This window comes from Clarias gariepinus, chromosome 13 (genome assembly GCF_024256425.1).
Source record: "Clarias gariepinus isolate MV-2021 ecotype Netherlands chromosome 13, CGAR_prim_01v2, whole genome shotgun sequence".
Classification (NCBI taxonomy): domain Eukaryota; kingdom Metazoa; phylum Chordata; class Actinopteri; order Siluriformes; family Clariidae; genus Clarias; species Clarias gariepinus.
Window position 1 is genome coordinate 17,506,746 of NC_071112.1, and position 19,147 is coordinate 17,525,892.

Below are 19,147 nucleotides of genomic sequence, written 5' to 3' on the forward strand. Positions count from 1 at the left end.
TCTTGATTTCAGCCAGTTGTCCAGTATAGTTTAACTGATCATGCATTTATGTCATTGTGGAGGAAAAAAGTCTGTGTTTGTTTATCTATGTGTTGCTTTAAGATTTCATTGAGAAGTGACGCTCTGGATTCAAGCTTACAATTAAAAAAAAAACAGTTCAACAACATGCTAACACACAACCTATGTAAAGCAGATTCAGTTTTACTGATGATATTTCATGTGTTTTTAATAACAGGCAATGGATGTGCATTTAAACTTAAAATTTCTGGGTTTCTTTACTTTCTCATACATATTAACTGGTTGACATTAATTTAATTTGAACAAACAAACCTGTTGCACTGACACTGAGTGAATGCCTGCTTGCAATTAGCATGTCATTAAACTAACACATTCAATTCAGGACCATGAGCACTGTATGAGTGTACAATCCCTTTAAGATCTGGTGGTAATAGTACCAGCTGAACGGCACGCACACACAAGCATGCATGCACACATCTTGGTAAAGAGCAGGATGGGAAATAGCAGCAAAGAGACAGGTGTAGGAACGTTGCATGTGTCAAGTCTCGACCTCAGTTTGATAAAACAATAGATATGTATATAGATGGGTATATACAGAGAGAGAGAGAGAGAGAGAGAGGGGAAGAGGCTCTTACCTGTCCCACTCATTGGGTAGTAGGTAGGGGAAGGTGAGAAGACCTGGGCAGCAAAATCCTCAAATGTCAGGTTTTCCTTGTGGTATAGAATTATGGCCTCCAGATAAAGAGCCCGCTCCTCATAGCTAAGAGGGAGTTTGTTATGGAAAACGAGTATGACGCAAGGAAAAGAAAAAAAATGGAATAAAAACATTCAATGCAATCTTTTTAGCAAAAAAACAACATGGCAATGGAATCTATATTATTTAGAAAATATGTATACTTAAAAAAAAAAAGAAGGTTTTATACATGTGGCTATAAGTATAAAGTACAATTTTTTTAATACACTCGTGTGGTTTAATAGTAAAAATAGTTTTCTTTTTAATTATTTAGAAAGCACTAATTGCAGCACCAATGCTTTCATATTCTTATTTAATTCAGTCTAGGCTACATCTTGAGATTAAACCTTAAATCTGGAATTTTTCCCTTTATCTCTTTCAGACTTCCACTTAGATCTTTTCAGAGGTACACTTGTCACTCTCTAAATGAAAAAATAGTCAAACAAAACAAAAATAAAAACAAAGCTACAGAAAAATGTTTTATATGTTGTCATTGTGTCTTGTATAGAGTGTTTCTTGACTATAGTTTGATTAGCCCTGGGAAACTTGCACATGTAGTTTCAAGGCTGTGACATATTGTTCAACTAGTTAACTATGGTGCTAGCAAATTTGCCTCAGACCTGATGAGTAGGTCCTGATTATGAAACAAGAAGATAAGATAGGATGTGCGTAAAAGAGCAAGAAAGATAAAAATGATTTATGCCACTGCGCACTAAAGAGAGCAGTGTGTGTGTTTATGTGTCACGGCTAAAAGCTATGTATATGTGGTGAAAACTGCAAGCACAAATAATAAAAATACTGTGTGCGTTTGCGTCTGTTTGTCTCTGTGAACAGAGATGCTGATGACTACTCTAATGATTGGGCTGAAGTGGAGGCTGGGCTGTCTACACGCCTGCCTGCTGAATTTCTGAAGGACCCCACTGATGCCATTCCCAACTCATTAGGGAGGCTGCTTATGCTGCCAGGAGCTAGACTGTTGCCAAGGCCCCTGCACTTCATCATGACCAAGCTCCCTGTCACACACCCCTTCGAGTATGCGAGTGAGTGTGTGAGTGAGTTTGTGTGTGTCTGTGTGTGTGCGCCACGTGCCGGCGCAGCAGGGGCTTAGGCAGCCATGACAAATTGTTGAAAAGGTCCCTCTGAACCCAGCACTGACAAGCACCTGAGCCTGAGGGCTGTACACGGAGAGAAAGCAATCTGCTCCACTCCTCTTTTTCTCTCTTCATCCTCCACCACCCAAAAAGTGGGAGAAAGGACAGTCGCGACAGAGAAAAACAAGGTCCCGTAAGACAAGGCCACATACTGTATAACATTAGCCTTGAACAACACTAAATAGCATGATGATTCCCTGCTGAGTCTTGAGTTTTGTACTCGTCTTTGACAGCAGACTTATGATTTCTGACTTCTGAAACCTCACTCACTCAGCTCTGGTGTTAACGTGGGTCATGTTACAGTAATGGCTCACTTTTAGGGATTAAGTTTGAAAAGACATTCTCCAAAATAGGGAGAATGTTGACTGAGCAAATTTTAGGCACAGGTTGATTTACAGAGAATTAACGAAAAATAAAAGAATACAGTGAAAGAAATACTAGGAAAAAAATGGGATATGAGAACAGGAATAAGGGTGAGGGATAATAACCCTGATCTCACTAGGTCAACACAGCCATATGGCGCTCCATTATGGGCTACACAGATGACACAAGTGTGCCTTTGCTATTGAGATTTCTAAAACAAATATTGACTCGAGGCTAAACCACCACTGGCTGCAGCCTCTAGCATGCACTCCGCTTCCTGTGTACTCCCCCGCATTTCAGGGATGAAGAGACGCAGGAGAAGAGATAGAAAATTCAAAAGAGAGACGCAAATCAATAACATGCATGTACACCAAACAAACTCGGAAGCCAACAGGTGAATGGGCAAGACTGGCTACAGAGCATTTATTAGGAATCTTTGTTGGTATGTTAACACAACCATTCTTTAACCATTGGACTTTTTTGCGTCATTCTATCTCATCTTCCCCTCTCTCTCGCCTAGACACTCAATCACTCTAATTGTTTTGCACTGGGTACAGCCTGTTCTGTTGAATACATGTGTTATGCAGAGGTGAATGTTGGCTGTGTGCATTAATTCAATAAAGTGGAAGACTCTGATGTGAGCTAGAATGCAACCACCAGTAAACCTGATCTGGGGATATTTGTGGAGGAGGTAACTCAGAAAACAGCAACAGTAGAAACTATCAGAACATTAAAACTAAACAAAAAAATATAAATAAAAAAGATTTAAATGTGATTTTTTTCCCCAGCTTAAAATATAACCAATGGTTAATGAAGATTCTGCATGACTTAACATCACAGAAGGTTTGGAATTTTCCAGTGAACTGTAACCCAAGTCATCCTTTAAACACCTGGGATGGAAAAACACATTTCGGTAACTAAGCAATGTGCGAGTAGGGAATTTCCAAAAGCATTCATTCCCTCTCTGCACAATATAAAAAATAGGAATTTTTTTAAAGGCTTAAAATGAAGAACTTTTGTAAAAGGCATAGGACCAGTGTGGTCACGATGAAAGGAGCACAGATTTAAAACCTCCCTGCCATGTAAAATAATGTAATGACCTCACTGGCGTACAGGTCAGCCTTGGGGGAGATGGGAAATGAGGGGGAAGGAAGAAAGACAGAAAGGAAATACAATGGCACTGTTGCAGCAGAGAAAGAGAAACAGACAGCTTAAATCCACTTAATGGAGAAAAACGTCCTCTAAGCATTTTGCAGAAGGGCTTTAACAGATAATGCTCTTTTCCTGTTCGTGGTGGCTTCTTTGCCACCCTATGGTGCACCAGGTGACAAAGCAGGGCATTAAGTCTCGGATAAAGCAGAAGCCTGGGGAACAACTCTGACTCATCCAGCATTTGGAGACAGGCATAAACAAACTCCTCTGGTTAAATTAGTCAGCTAAGGAAGGACATGAAAGCAACATACTATAGGGAACATAGTAAAAACATGATGCTAGAAATATGAGAAAAAACTTTATTATTATTAATAATAATAATAATAATAATAATAAAAGAACAATTATGAATAATTTCTGGCATGCAAAGCCAGTGTTTTGGTGAGCATTTGTGTAAGAAAGCATGATGAGTACACAGGTCTAAGATCTAGAGTGCACAGTGTTGACCAGATGGTTAGGGGTGGTCAGTGGGGAATAAAGAGGTCAATCAGTTTGGCGGATCAAAGCCAAGGTCAGGTGGCAGTGGTGGCCATGTTCAAGGTGCACAGGGACTCAGATGGCCTCTTATTAGCAGTCTACTCAGGCCCCAGCACCTCCTGGGACTTTAGAGGCCACCCCACCCTCATACTCCTCCCCTTTGGTCCTCTGTCAGAATCTTCAACAATAGAACTCGCCACACTGGAGACCAGGACCCGAGTGCAACCTCATCGACACAGGGTCACAAAGCCAGCGAGACACTGCACATAAATCTGCCATTAAGCCATATGCATAAAAAAGGGTTATGACCACCAATACAACAGAAACCACAGAGTTAAAAGCATAACCTAACTAAAGAATACATGGTGCCATTCGATTTCAATTGAGATCAGCATCCAGAGAAATATTGATTTAAATACATGTCCATTATTTAGAAAAAGCTGGAGGGGTTACAGTACATATTTAAACAACCTAAAGTTTAATTATAAAAGGATGCTAAATAAAAAAAAAATATAATAATAAATAATAATTATTATTATTTCTATTTTAAGGAACTAAATTGAGTGAGGAGACTGAATAAAGTGTGACAACCATCATAACAATCTTTCTTCCCATTTATTTAGCACTGAGCTTATTAAATATGGGAGCTGAAAATTAGCTTCTGTTAATGCATCAGTTTTCTGGGGAAAGTGGATAAATGAATTTTTGTAGTTGTATAATTTCTATTTCTTGAAGAGTGGTAAAGTTCCTGTTTTTTTTGGAACTACCTTGTCATGTAGTTTGACTCATCATCTAAAACTTATGCTACCATCGTATGTAAGGATAAATGCGATCAACTAACCACAATAAAACTCGTGCCTGAACTTTCTGAAATTTCTGACAGATTTAGACACAGCAGTGAACGTCAGGAAAACTTCAGATGTAAAAATTCAGTGTAGTACAAGTTTCCACAGAACCTGAATGTTGCTTCACAAGTCCTTCTTCAGTATGCGAGCAAAGAGCTACAGTACTAAAGCTGTATCTGGTGAACTTGTGGACAGCTTGCACACAGACACAAACTAGTCTTAACCGTTTTTCCAGGAAAGGTCTCTTAGTAACACATCAGTGTGATAATCATTGTAATGCTATTGCGAGCAGTTATTGAGTAAATAAAGATGGAAAATCCTTCACTTTACTAAAGTCATTATCATGAGCAAAGCCAAGGTTAACAACACATTTCCTTTTCCTTCTCTCTGGTGGTGACTAAATGGGCTCTTGTGTGAAGAGTGACAAGTTGAAGAAGTAGAGAGTGGCCATGCATGCTCGACCTCCACTCTACCCAAGCACCAGCCATTAACCTCAGCCAATCACAATGACCTTGCTGTCCGGCCAAGGAAGAGGATAATTGGCCAGTTAGAGAGACAGTGCTGTCGGTTGGGGGGGCCTAGTACTGCTTATACAATCTGCTTCTAAAATTTTACCAAAAGGTGCAATCCCATATTAGATTTCTCCTGAAAATGAGATAAACAGTCAATACTTTGTAACCACTCTTAGCACTTAAAGCATAACAACGTGCAAAAGAATGGGGACTGTTACTGCATTCCAAGCGAGGAAATGTAACAGTAACACCATCAGTGGTGCCACTATTGCTAACAAGAAAACTGTACTACAACAATTTTAATGCACAGAGTTTATCCTGACCTGGCAGCATTAACGATAAACTGCATTAAGTCAAAACAGCCCAATTCTTCTTCCTACCTATGACAACAGCCTACTTTCTTGTTTTCTACTGGTTCAAAGTTTGCCTGATATCAAAAGCAAACATGCCATTCATGTCCCTCATCCCTCAGCTTCCACTGAATCGGCTTTTCTACTGATTTTTTTTTTTTCCATCAAAGCTTTAGATAAAATATCAGAAAAGCATTTCAGGTGTCTTGCCATGTTGCAAGAAGTTAACATTCATTAATGTAATGGCTAAACCATAAATATTTATTTTCATTTCTAAGAAATAATTGCTAAATGCATATAAAGAATATAGACCTACATTATTAATAAAAATTATCCTCTTCTGGTCTATTACTAAAAAAGCAACTAAAGAAACAAAAGCCACAAATTAGCTTGTGGATCTGACATAATTCATAATTTTACAAAGGGAAAACCCCTACATGTTTAAGAGGGATGAAAACAGGGAAAACTAATTTTTTAGCCAGACATAAGACATAAGAAGGAGGAAAAGTAGAAGAGAAAGGTATTATGTCCCCAGTGTTGGACTATATGCCGTTTTCTGTCAGCTACATGAGCCCATGGGACAGCAGGTGTTGATTGGTGAATTTCTGGGCCACTCCTGCAAGGGTACCTGTTGTCACGCCATTGGACTGAGGCGTGAAGTTTGCCCCAGTGGAAAAAACCAAGAGGAGGTGTGAGGTGATTATAGGTTGGAGAGAGAGACACAGAGACAGAATGACAGGGAAAAAAAAGAATAAAGGAATGAACAAAAATATAGATGGAAATAAAGAGAACATACAAAGCGATGAAAATAATATTGTTTCCTCATAGATGGCATAAACCCAATAATGCTGATTCCACAACCCTAAGCAAACAAACTAAAGAGAAAAAATTTATTTGTATCGACGAGTGTGTGTCTGTACACACCTCCCCTAATTAAGTCCTGTGCTGAGGGGCTGAAGGTTCAGGGGAGGGATGAGGGGTGAGGGTAAGGACAGGTTAATTGAACCTCCAGGGGGACATCCTTTACATCTCACCTCTCCAGCATCCATCTGAGAAGAAGACGCAAAGAAATGGAATTATGAGCATGACATCACTGCCAGCGCGGATTCCCACAAAGACCCGACAGACTCGGCTGGCATGAACACAGATTTATAAGCTTGCTAAATCAAACGTCTGCCACGTCGAGAGTTGAACACGTAACATTAGCTCTCCTAATAGCACAGTAACTATTGATCCGATCTGGGGAGCAAGGAAGAGGGCTTGTCAAAATGGAGTGAGAATGGAAAAGGTCAACAGGTTGCACTATTCTAATAGCGCCACCGAAGGAACATTAAGAGCACTCATATAGTACATCACCGGGGAGGGGATGATCAAGGAAATGTGTGGCGTGACTAAGCACTCTTTTTTGCACAAATGCAGGTTATTAAAGAAAATCTAAATTAAAAGTCATACATCTCTAAGTTATTTTGGCTCATTAGTTAAAATAATATTGAATGTGAGATCCAAAATCAATAATGTTCTATAATATCATTAATAAAATAATTTTATACCAATTAAAACTCAGATTGGACAATTGTTTTATTTGTACTGAATCCATAAAATGATAAACTGTTTACATTTTGCAAAGATTTTATATAATATTATTTTTAGATTGTTTTGGTGTTCATTCTTTTAAAAACAATTTAAGTAAAAGTATTATTACTAAGTATTTTAATGTAAAAATGTCTACATTGTGATACATATGTACTATATCATTTAAATGTATCGTTATACGATACTGTTTTTCAGTTCCCCCACTTCTATACTGAACTACGTATAAGTGTGCACTTGCTTCCTCATATTCAAAACAGCCTCGCCACTCTTTTATAAGAACCCTGCATTAACAAAGCAGAGCCTTAGATGTGGTACACAATGGAAAAATAATTACGCAAACAAGCTGATACTATTAAAGGCAATCAACAGTAACTGATGCATTATTGTGAAAGTTATAACAAGATAGATGCATTAGTGAGGACGCGACTCAGTCACGGGCAGGCAGTGTAGATCTTTGAAAAGCTCTTTTATAGCTGACACAAGGATCCTCAGGATGAAAAGCTTCATCAATCTGATCACTCTTCATTACAATAACGCGATTAATTCATGAGCCTTTGCACGCACTCAATATTTAATAATTAGCCAAACATGAATATATCAATAGACTCAGGTTTACAGGGACTCACTATATGCTGCATGTTAAAACCGTGGACTACCATTAGACTTTGAAGTCCAGTGAAAGATGACATTGGTACAAGAAAAGTGAAAGCACCTCTAGGTCCTGGGGTATGGTGCTGTGGACAGCTCCTCTCACAATCACAGTGCAGCTGCTTCAGAGGCAAAAACCTTGGATCCAATATACAGATAGAAATATATAAATGCAGACTCCAAAATTTAAAACCAAGATGGATGACAATCCACTAATCCACCATCTAGTGGATGAAAGGACTTGGCTTTGTATCAAAACAGAGAGGGCCAGTCCTACCTGGACAGATTTGAATAAAGTAAAAGGCAAGAATACATTACATGAGCGAGGGTGGGGGTTGGGGTGGGCAGAAAACAGACTTCTGGTTTGGCAACAGCTTTTTTTCCCCTTCATCTTCTTTTCTTCCTTAATCCTCGCCTTGAGGCATTCTGTGCAATCAAGCGCACTATTACACGGCAACAATTAGCTAGACTGTGGAAGCTGGCACCTGGTCCGAGGCATTCAGCAGCTTTCAGTGGCAGCTGACTGTACAGTCCCCCCCACCAGGTGGTCCTCCTTCAATGACATTAGCCAGTCACTGCAGGGTTAATCAAGAGTGCGCTTAGAACAAGTATGCCTGCATGGAGCTCATTTAGTTAGCTGTAGACGCCATAGATGAGGTCTTAAATGGGCCAACCAGACAATGAACTTTTACAACTGCTTATAAAAAGACAGCTGATAATTTGAGAATGTTGCTTCACTGGTCAACAGAATACAACATTTTGAACAAAGCCTAAATTCGATACAACTCAGGACCGACAATATGAAAATATGTAGCGCTTTACCCCTGAGCTACAAAACAGCTTTAACAGTACTGTGCAACATAAACATTGGTTGTTTGTGGACACGGCTTTAATCACAGAAGTTTCAGCTCAGCCGGGATGTTGGGTAATTGATCAGGTCTGTTTAAGACTATTGTTTGGACTCCTCAGAATAACTGGGCTTTTTTCAAGGAGACAAAGCTGACAGAGGATATGTGGTGATGATTTTGGGTAGAGGAAGAGGCAAGACGCTCAGCCTGTGCTGGAGTGATGAGTTTTTGAAATCGGAGACAAAACAAAATAATAGGGGGTTACTGCTTTATATGCTCAAGATTCTTACAAAGCCTATGGTATCTTCAGCTTGGGGCTCTGTGCACAAAGCGTGAATAACACAATCTGAATAACAATAACTATAGATTTGTAGGGTCTCTCAATAGTAATTAGGGGCTATATGCAGTGTTTGTTGCAAAGATGTGGACAGTGAAATGAGATGCTAAGTGTTTTTTTTTTCCAGAAACAAATTGACCGCCTTGCAGTCCAATTAAAGAAATGAAAGGAAGCCGTTACAACTGGTAACCGATAGTTACAAAAAGTTTTAAAATGCCCGAGATGTACAAGAAAGATGGGAAATGCTTTGTAAATAATGATATAAAAATAATAATAACAATAATAATAATAATAATAATAATAATAAAGTACCCAATTATTTTCACACATGGACTATGGCACGGGTATGAAAGCAGCCTTCATGCCTGTACACACCAGTGTGCAGTTAAATCATTAGAAACACAATAAAACTCTAAGAAAACCAGCCTAGCCCTCCATTGTCATTCTCAAGCAACCAACTACAGTCTTCTACTCCAGAATGTAAAGAAACCCCATTTCCACATCAAAGACCACCTCTGGTGTAGAGAAGCGCTGGACAAAAGCATGATGCACACTTTTATGTTGCGCTCTTGTTTTCTGCTGTTGTTTTGTTTATCTTTCAATGCAGAGGACTCCATTTTGTACAAAGATGCAAATGGCGAACATAAGGGCATGCTTTAGTATAATACAATTAGGTCCAGCGTGTGGAGGAGCTCTCGCTGCCTTTGAACTATTTAAAGTGGTATTAATGCAGAACTTATTAATAATCAACTAAACCATCCTCTTTTAAGATTGCCCGTAATGAGAAACAGAGAGCCACAGTCTTTAAACAAACAGCATTAAAAGACCTGCATTTACAACCGAATAATCTTATTACTTATTACTCTTTGAAATAATAGTCCAAATGAGAAGATCCAGATGAAGCATGCATTACTCTATAAATGTTATTTTATTAAAAACCTTTGACATGCCTGCAGTGTAAAATGTGGTGTAACACTGAATAAATAAAAAACAACCACGCTAGAAAAATGAATTATAATAATTACATAAAATAGGTTAAATGTTAATCATATCTTCAAAATACCTGGAGTTGTGTTCCAGGCTGTAATAAAAATGTATGATTGAAGGGAAGAAAAAAAAAACAGATAATAATACCAGTGGGTTACATGGCAGGTGACATTTTTGTGACATTTAGTGAAAGAATTGGATATGTGTAGGATAAGCGAGGATAAGCGTGCAGTGCCGTGCTCTATTCAGGCCCAGCCTGGTGGGACAGAGCACAGACGCCTGCCTGGAACCGAGGAGACTGAATAGTAATCAGTGTGGTACTGATAATGAATGATTGAAGGCTCTTTCTCAGCATCGGAGAATTTCAATATCACAAGAGCCCTAGAGGCAGGATTCTTATCAGCACAAGGCTCAGACAAAGGAATCTACAGAATAGGAAATGTGCTTAAACACGGGCCAGTCGTGAATGACCAGGCCGATTAGCAGGAGGAAAATCAAAGATGCACAGGAGAATGCACACACATGCACTTGGAGACACTAGAGGTTTCTAAGGAAGCGTTTGGGAGTGACTATCACATAGAGAATAATGCTGGTGCTTTGGGAAATTTCATCCAAGAAACAAAACAGAACAGACCAAAGCCACAGTGCCAGTCATTCTCTCAGAAAGGTAATCATGCTCAAACATCTTCTTACACACTTCAAATACTCCTACACTTAAACATCGCAGCTTGCCGGAAACTTGCTCATTATCACTGTGGTTAAGCAGCAACACGACGTGTGTAAGCCAGCCTGAAAATCACATACAAAACTAATCAATGAGGAGTTGTATTGTATTCATGGGAAAAAGACTGCACAACAACATCCTTTTAGATAACCTGAGATGACTAACAGCTATGTCCCAGTGTTAGCCGTCTGGCAAGGGAGGAGAAAGAAAGTTCATTAATTAAAGAAGGCTTGGCCAGACAGATGGAACGGCTAGCTGGATGCTAATTACTCTGAGAAGACAAGTAGGTTTAACACTCCCCCTCGCCTGCTTTGCCATCAATCACAATTAACGTGGCTCCTAAACGGTCACCTAGCGCACTCAGCCAAAAACAAGCAGTAAGTTCATGCACTTGCTAAATGATTGGTTGCAATTAATTATATGAACCACAGAAGAATAGTGCTGTTTCTTTGGCAGAGTATAGATTTATTATTGGATATTATAATTCCCTTTTTATATAAAGATTACAAAAAAATGAATCCTCTCAGAATATACACACAGGGCGAAACTCAAACCTGAGGTAAGTGTAAATTCACAGACTCATCCTTCATGCTTAAGATGTGATTAAGTAACGTTTTCCCAGCTCGTCTGTGCGTTACTCCTGAGGGAGCAGTAATAATGGAGTGAGTTCAAGGTAACTCTACCCCTGCATGTCCACAGAATTCCCCATGCTGAAGGATCTCACGTAGATCTAGCCACACCACCCCCTCCATGACACTGCCAGAAATGCAGGCAGCTGTCAGGCACAAACGCCTAGCGAAGTTCACTACTATTTTGAGGGAGGGGCTGGAGGACTGAAGTCGACCTGATAGTTAAAGACACAGTGTAGGATTGTGGCCCACAGTGAGTAGAAGAAATCTTGAGGATCTCCTAAACGCAGTTAAGTCTTATAAATGGTGATTGCAGATGCAGTGTACTGCTAATTTTTTTCTTATAAATGTACATGATAAAGATAACTAAAAGCTGAAAAGAAATACAGCATCCCCTGCCAGCTGCCAGTCTATTAGTTGTTTACAAACTTGTTCTATACCTGTGTTAAAGCTGGTGTTACCCAAAAGAAAGCACCACTCCTGGGAGATTTGTGTGTGCGGACTTGCATGAGTGTGTGTGTGTGTGTGTGTGTGTGTGTGTGTGAGTGAGAGAGAGAGAGAGAGAGAGAGAGAGAGAGAGATGTCTTTGTTCCAATCATGAGCAGAAGGCGAGTTAGATGGGAGAGAGAGAGAGAGAGAGAGAGAGGGAGAGAGAGAGAGAGAGAGAGAGAGAAATAATGCAATGAGTCATTCAGCATTAGAGGAGTGGGAGAGAGAAGAGAGGGAGGGGAGAATGGTTGTGCATTTCATATAAAGCAGCAGCTATACGCCATATGCCATATGGGACTGAGTGACTCTCTACTCAGGGCTGGGCATGACAGGCCTGTGGATGAAAGCCACCCACTTTTAAAGAGTATGCGTGTGTGTGTGTGTGTGTGTGTGTGTGTGTGTGTGTGTGTGTATTGTGTGTGTGTCCGTGTGTGTGTTTGAGAGGTCTTTAACCAAAACCTGAGCGTGCGGATCCTCTTGTTGAGAGAAGAGCAGAAAGTATATAAGTTTATATTCATGTTTGTTTTAGGCTAAATGGATAAAAAAAGCAGTGGAAAAAAAGGTGGGAAGGGAAAGTTGGAGGGAGGTGCAATGGGGTATGGGGAATCTGAACACATTTGATATTGTAAGAAGCCTCTGGGAACAGCTGGTGAGTTGGGAGGAGCAGGGAAGCAGGCGGAAGGGGGAGAGAAGCTGGTGTACTGGAGTGAAAATGGGATTAGAGTCACCACACTATGATTGGGGGGAGCACTGGACTCTTAACTCACACAGGCCTGCCTCAGACAACGTACCGATAGACAGCAGAGTCTAACTTCACTGAATATAGTACATCTGACATGGTAGATAATGATTGAAATGTTTACTTAAATATTTAATAATAATTCCATACAGCCAATAGAACTGAATAAGATGTTTTTCTCCATAATTTCTGTTGCAAACTAGGTACTAACACTAATATTTATTTCACACTAATACATCATGAAATACCCACTAGAAGGTGAAAGCTTGGATCTACTGTACAGTGTCATGAAGCTCGTTAAAACTGATTAATGGGAGAGAAGCGATGAAGAAAGCATCAAGGAAAGATACTCCTATTTGGCAACAGCCCTCCTCCCTCTCATCCTTCTTCTGATGAGTGCTAAAAGCTGGAGCTTGCATGACTGGCGATGGGTAGGAACAGATTATAGCTATTGATTGGCGCCTGGAGCTGGATCTGACTGAAGAAAAAAGGAAGAAAGGGCCAGAGCAGGGAGGGAGTGAAGGGGAGAGAGAGAAGTCAGGAAACATGCTTACTCCATCGATTCCGGTCAGCAGGAAAGCTAGTGAGGCAGACTCACTAGGTCAGTGAATCTCAAGCTTACCTCTTAAACGCCCTCCTGACCACTGCTCCAACTCCCACGGTAATCACTTTAACTGACTAACACCGTAACAGAGAGACAGCTTTCAGGAGAGTGTCATGAATATTCAACAAACCATAAAACCAGTAAACAAATATCCTTAATGAATAAATAAACCCAGAAGTTGATTTTTAGTAAACCTAGTCATGCATGTATACGCACTGAACTTTGGCTTCATTATGCCATGGCGTTTAGTGTATCAAAATGACCTGACTTGCAAGAAAGGCACCTTTTATTTCTTGAACATCTTTCTTTCTGAAAATCAGTGGTATGAATTTTAAGATTACAAGCCCTGTCCACTCGCACTTGAAAAAAGGATTTGGCACATCAGACTTCAAACTCACAGTGGCCATTTTTTTTTTCAGTGGAGCTGAATCAATAATAGATGACACATTATGTGTGATTTGAAAGGGCTGTGTAATACAGTGCCAGCAGGAGAGAGGCTTCTCTGTCCAAAGAGCTCCCACCAGGTCCTCTGGAATAACACTACTCTCTTGGCTACAGCAACCTGAGAACAGCACCACTGCACAAGGTGTGGCAATGGATATACGCATGAGCAAGAGCGCACACACCTAAACAAATGCACAAACATGGCATGGGGCAGTTTAGGGCAAGGAGGTGGACTGTGGTGCACCTGACCAAGTGCTGGTGGCCATTTCTCCACAGCCCATCCAATTAGAGGTGAGTGATGGAGTAGTGGAAAGGCGGGCTGCTGGAGGCCTCTCTAGAGCTGGACCTGCTTTTATCAGGCTGCACCCCAAGCACAGCCGCTCCCTTTGAAGAAATATTCAGCTAATTACCTTGGAGCACTGTCGCACAACAAGACGGTAGATTGCACGGACCCCGACTATTGTTGGATGAGGAAACTCCAGAGGAGATTTAATCTCTGCAAGAATACAGTCGCCTTTCAGCGACAGAGGCAAGGTTATTGTTCTGAGCAGCGCAGGAGAAAGAGACATAAGGCAAGAGAAAGAAAATAAAAGGAAGTATGACGAAGAGACAGACATACTGAAAGGGGTAAGAGCAAAGGAGGCAGACAGAGATAAGGAGAGAGAGAGAAAAAAATGAAGGTCTAAGTGGATGTGTCCATGTATGTGATAAAGGTCCTGTACGGCAGCTGCTCTTGCAATGAGCATGAGTCAGAGAGTTTAATTATTCATTAGAACAGAACAAGCCTTTGTTCAAAGCTGTGAAAAGTGACCATGTTTTTGCTCTCTCATTCGGCTTTTCAAAAGACAGGAGGAAGAGAATTACAACACATACTGAACTGAATGAGAATGGGATTCAGGATTCAGTTGAAACCTGCTTTATGTTTTTTTCATGCTTAAACCATATTACACTAGGAATCCACACAATTATATAAACCTGTTACAAATATAGACATGAAATGGTAAAATTAACTACGAGAACTTCCATAGACTTGTATTAAAATCCATAAATTTGGTCACAGACTTCTACAATATATTTTCCAGATCCTACCTTAGTAACATTTGTTTTTTTCCTGATTGCAGTCAAATTAATTCTGAGATAAGAAAGAGAGAAGAAAGGATACAAGCTCTGGTAAAGTGTCAGTCGAGACTTCACTGCTCTGCTGGCGTTGATGCACGTGAACCGCACAAGACTCGGCAACAGCGTCCCGGTCACGATTGTTCCATCAAACAGAGGGCCGAAGAAAGGGACCTGAGACAGGAGGAAAGTAAGTCACTAGCTGATAATGCTTCCAAGACAGATGTCTTTTAAAAATCATTATCGGAATTGAGTGATGAAGCTGAACCAGTAAAACAATGTATATTATTGCATTTTGGGATAGCTGAGATAATGATCACTCTATTTTCGCTCTTCGACAATTACACATCCACATCAGCAAAAAAAATCAATAAGCATGACAGACCAAAATGACTTTAGTCAATATGGAATGCTGCACTTCCCTTTCTCAAGGCTTGTACTCATTGAACATAGCATTGAGTTATTTGTCTTGGCACTGATGCAGCCAAGGGAATTTCTTCAAGTACGGCTCTGCCTTCTGTGCTATAATGGATGCTTTTACCACTATGGAGTCACAGGATAATTTACTGTGTTTTTTTTTTTTATTTATTTATAATTTTTTATTATATATATATATATATATATATATATATATATATATATTGTTTATATATATTATTTATATACACACTGGCTTCATCTTTGCTTAAAATGTTTTCATTCAAAACGTATGTAAATGTTGCAGCAGTTAAATATGTTATCCAAACGCTCCACAAATATGTGCCAGGGTAATTCAATTAGGCTTGTAAAGAAAATCCTAGTAACGCTACTTTGGCCACTCATGAAGCTTTTGACCTGTCTGATGTCCAAGCAAGCAACAGATGTCTGTGTGCGCACAGTACGAGCGAACGCTGAAGATGAAAGCTAGTCTGGCAATGATCAGAGCGCAAGCCTATAGTGCAGTAATGGTCTCAGGTATGGGAGGGGGGCATGGGCATTTATGGATTCTTGAGTTGAGCAAGGCATGCATTGGAGGCAAACTACCAGACAGACCATCAACTCACTCAAAAGAGCACTAAGTCAAGGCAAAATATTATTACACACACACACACATACATATATATATATATATATATATATATATATATATTTTTTTTTTCAAAAAGTTTGGGGTCACTTGCAAATTTCTTTGTTTTCGTTTAGTGATTACTGGCGATTTAAAAACTATAAAATAACACATATGGAATTGGGTAATTATGTAACAACAACAAAAACAACAGTTAGTTGTTATTTTAAGACGCAGAGGTCAGCCTTTCTGTAATAGTTCTTGCAAGAACAGTATTGTCAAGTGCATTTGCAAAATCTGTCAAGCACCATAATGAAAGTGGCTCTCGTAAAGGCCATCCCAGGAGGGTGAGACCAAAACCTACCTCTGCCGCAGACGAGAAGTTCATTTAGAGTTATCAGCCTGAAAAATGTCCAATTAACAGCACCTCAGATTAGAGGCGTTATGAAGTCTTTACAGAGCATACTGTAAGTAGCAGAAACATCTCAATATCAACTGTTCAAAGGAGATTAATGCATTTTTTGGACGCCTTCCTTTACAATGTAGAAAGAAATAAAAATCAGGAACGATCATGGAGTTAGAAAGTGACCCCAAACTTTTGAACGGCAATGTGTATATATATATATATATATATATACACATATATATACATATATATACACACACACACACACAGTATAATAGTGGCCATTAACAGTAAGCATACGTGTGGTTTCTTCATGATCTGAATAAAGAACATTTGGTTCTTCATGGGGTAGATGATGATGAGTACATCTCCAAAGTCAGTAGGGATGATGCCACGCCTGTAGTCCCGCGTGTGCTCTGACCACACAATGTGCACTTCATCGTTTCCCAGATGACGAAGCTGGATATATGAGAATACAGACAGAGAAAAGGATATTTAAAAACAATTAGACACACCATATGCTACAAACGAATGTGAAGTGTCTTAATAAGGAGTCAGGCCACAAGAACAGCTTCAGTGTGCCTCGTCATAGATTCTACAAGTCACTGGAGCTGTAAAGAAAAGATGGATGGACGCCAAAACACATTATGTCAACCAGTGTTTTAATGCAGGTGATGACGAGTGCAGTCTAAAATGCAGGTCCTAAATCTTACATATTTTATATTTATAATTCTTCTGTTGCATTTTGTTGCTAGCAGCTCGGAATCGATAGGAAACTACAGGTGATTCAACCAAAAATATGCTTTTTGATACACACTTGGTGGAAGAAGATGGATTTTTCTCCAAATAATACATTTACCCTGATAATAAGCCCTGATAATAACTAGTGTCAGTTCACCAAACATATCTGTGTCAGAAACATGTGCACAAAGATGCCTCTTGACAGAGTGTGAAATAAGCCATTGCCCCTTGTCTAAGATAATATAACAGCCTTTGACTCACATTTATGGCCAACCGCCAGCTCATCTTTAACAACAGCTTCATCCTGGTCAAGCTCATGGTGATGCGGTATTCATGAACTGGGAAAGAATCCTGGATGAAACACCAAGCCATCACAGGCCAGGCATTCACACAATTATTCACACCTAAGGGAATTTTATCCTTGAAGGTGTTTTTCCTTAAGTACATACAAAAAAAAGTGCTGTCTGGTCCTTAAAAGCTATAATACTAACACTAACTAATAATAGTTACTGGAAATGGCTATGTGTATATAATAATGTGACTAATATTCACAATGATACTATAGGATCCTGTTTGCTCTGACCACTGAACAATCTTAGAATAAAAAATGAAATGTGACAATGTTATCTTAGCGAGTGGTATTAAAACCCAGACTTTTCCACGATCGTGCAGTGGCCCGATGATGTTACTTTAAGAGCACTTTGGCCTGATTCAAAGAACACACTAATGATTCAATTTCCACTGGACACTGACAATGTGAACACACTCTATTAAGACTTGATTATGAAAATTTGTTTTGAAGAAGCACTAATTTTAGGTTTGTAAAAATGGTCCTGCATCTTGTAACAATGCTTTCAAATGTGGAGAAAAATAAGTTAAAGAAATTGGATTATAATGAGTCAATTACAGATTAAATTGACTGCTCTGTCTGCCAAATTGCTAACATTTTCATTTTATATTAAACTAGGAAATACATTTCAGGGAAATGTTTTTTTTCCTTTTTTCGTACTCGGAGGTAAGAGAACCATTTCCGGAAAAAAAAGTAAGTGAATAAATTAAATTGTAGCCCAATATCACATACACAATGTCGATTATATAAGAATAAAACAATAATTAATAATACCTGTTTTGTTTTTTTTATTTAAGTGAGCGGTCCGGCAGTTTTAAGTATGTACTAAGAACGCAAAGAGGTGAAAGTTAAACAAGTAGGTGTGTGTTAATTTGTTTTAGCTGCAAATGAGTGTATATGAAAATGGTTGTAATTGACTGAAAACAAGTCAAAGCCAAGGTAGGATATTTTGATAGGCTGTCGAACATCTGCCAATGCACTGGCGCCTAATGAGCCATTAGCGAAACATGCCCTCTCCACCAAAAAAATGCAATTACTACATTTCCCCCTAAGCCCTTAATTATGCTAATGGCCTAGAATTAAATAAATCCACAACAAGCTGATTGGGCCAGTGCATGCTGATCCATTTCAGTGACAGCAGAAGAATCAATGGTATGTAAATAGGTCAGGGAAAAGGGGAAATACACAACATGCTGTACACATATTAGAGATTCCTACTAAACTGAAATGCACCAGGTGTTAAAGACAACATTGTGATAATGCATGATTTGGATGACTGAGAGATGAACACTAGGAGAGGAAGACAGGTTTGTTATATGCATGTTCTGTATTATTAGCCTCATTTAACCCTAACCCAGCCTCATTTGCAAAAGTAAACTGCATAAGATTCACTCAAACAAATAATAGGCTACACATGCTGCGGATACAGAGGTTTTCCTCCTGCTCTATATAAGGTAGATCGGAGCGTGCGTGTGTGTGTGTGTGTGTGTGTGTGTGTGTGTGTGTGTGTGTGTGTGTGTGTGTGTGTGTGTGTGAGTGTGTTGGTGAGTTTGTGTGTCAGGCTGACCGGCTGCCTCCTGACAGGCCTTGGCCTTGAATGGCTGAGCCCTTCAAATAACTGCATTACTCGCACAGCCAGCTGCTCTGCCCTCCAGCAAAAAATTGAATTCAGGAATTCCTCCCTTTTCCTTGCTGCTTTTCCCATCTTCCCCTCCTCCTGACTCAAAGTTACATTTGTAATTTAGAGGGTAACTTCCTGCCTGGCTGTGGCTGATAAAGCAAAATTA

General features: G+C 39.6%; 1 protein-coding gene across 5 annotated transcripts in view; it reads right to left on the reverse strand.

The window, feature by feature from the left end:
* Positions 1 to 19,147, reverse strand: part of ralgapa2 (Ral GTPase activating protein catalytic subunit alpha 2) — a 109,688-nt gene that overhangs the window by 11,584 nt on the left and 78,957 nt on the right. For all 5 annotated transcript variants that reach the window (XM_053509303.1, XM_053509302.1, XM_053509300.1 and 2 more), the window contains 3 exons: positions 16,571 to 16,729; positions 14,866 to 14,993; positions 654 to 778 (listed from right to left, as the gene is read on the reverse strand). In XM_053509303.1, coding sequence (XP_053365278.1) covers positions 654 to 778; positions 14,866 to 14,993; positions 16,571 to 16,729 — 412 coding nt within the window. The remainder of the gene's footprint in view (positions 1 to 653; positions 779 to 14,865; positions 14,994 to 16,570; positions 16,730 to 19,147) is intronic.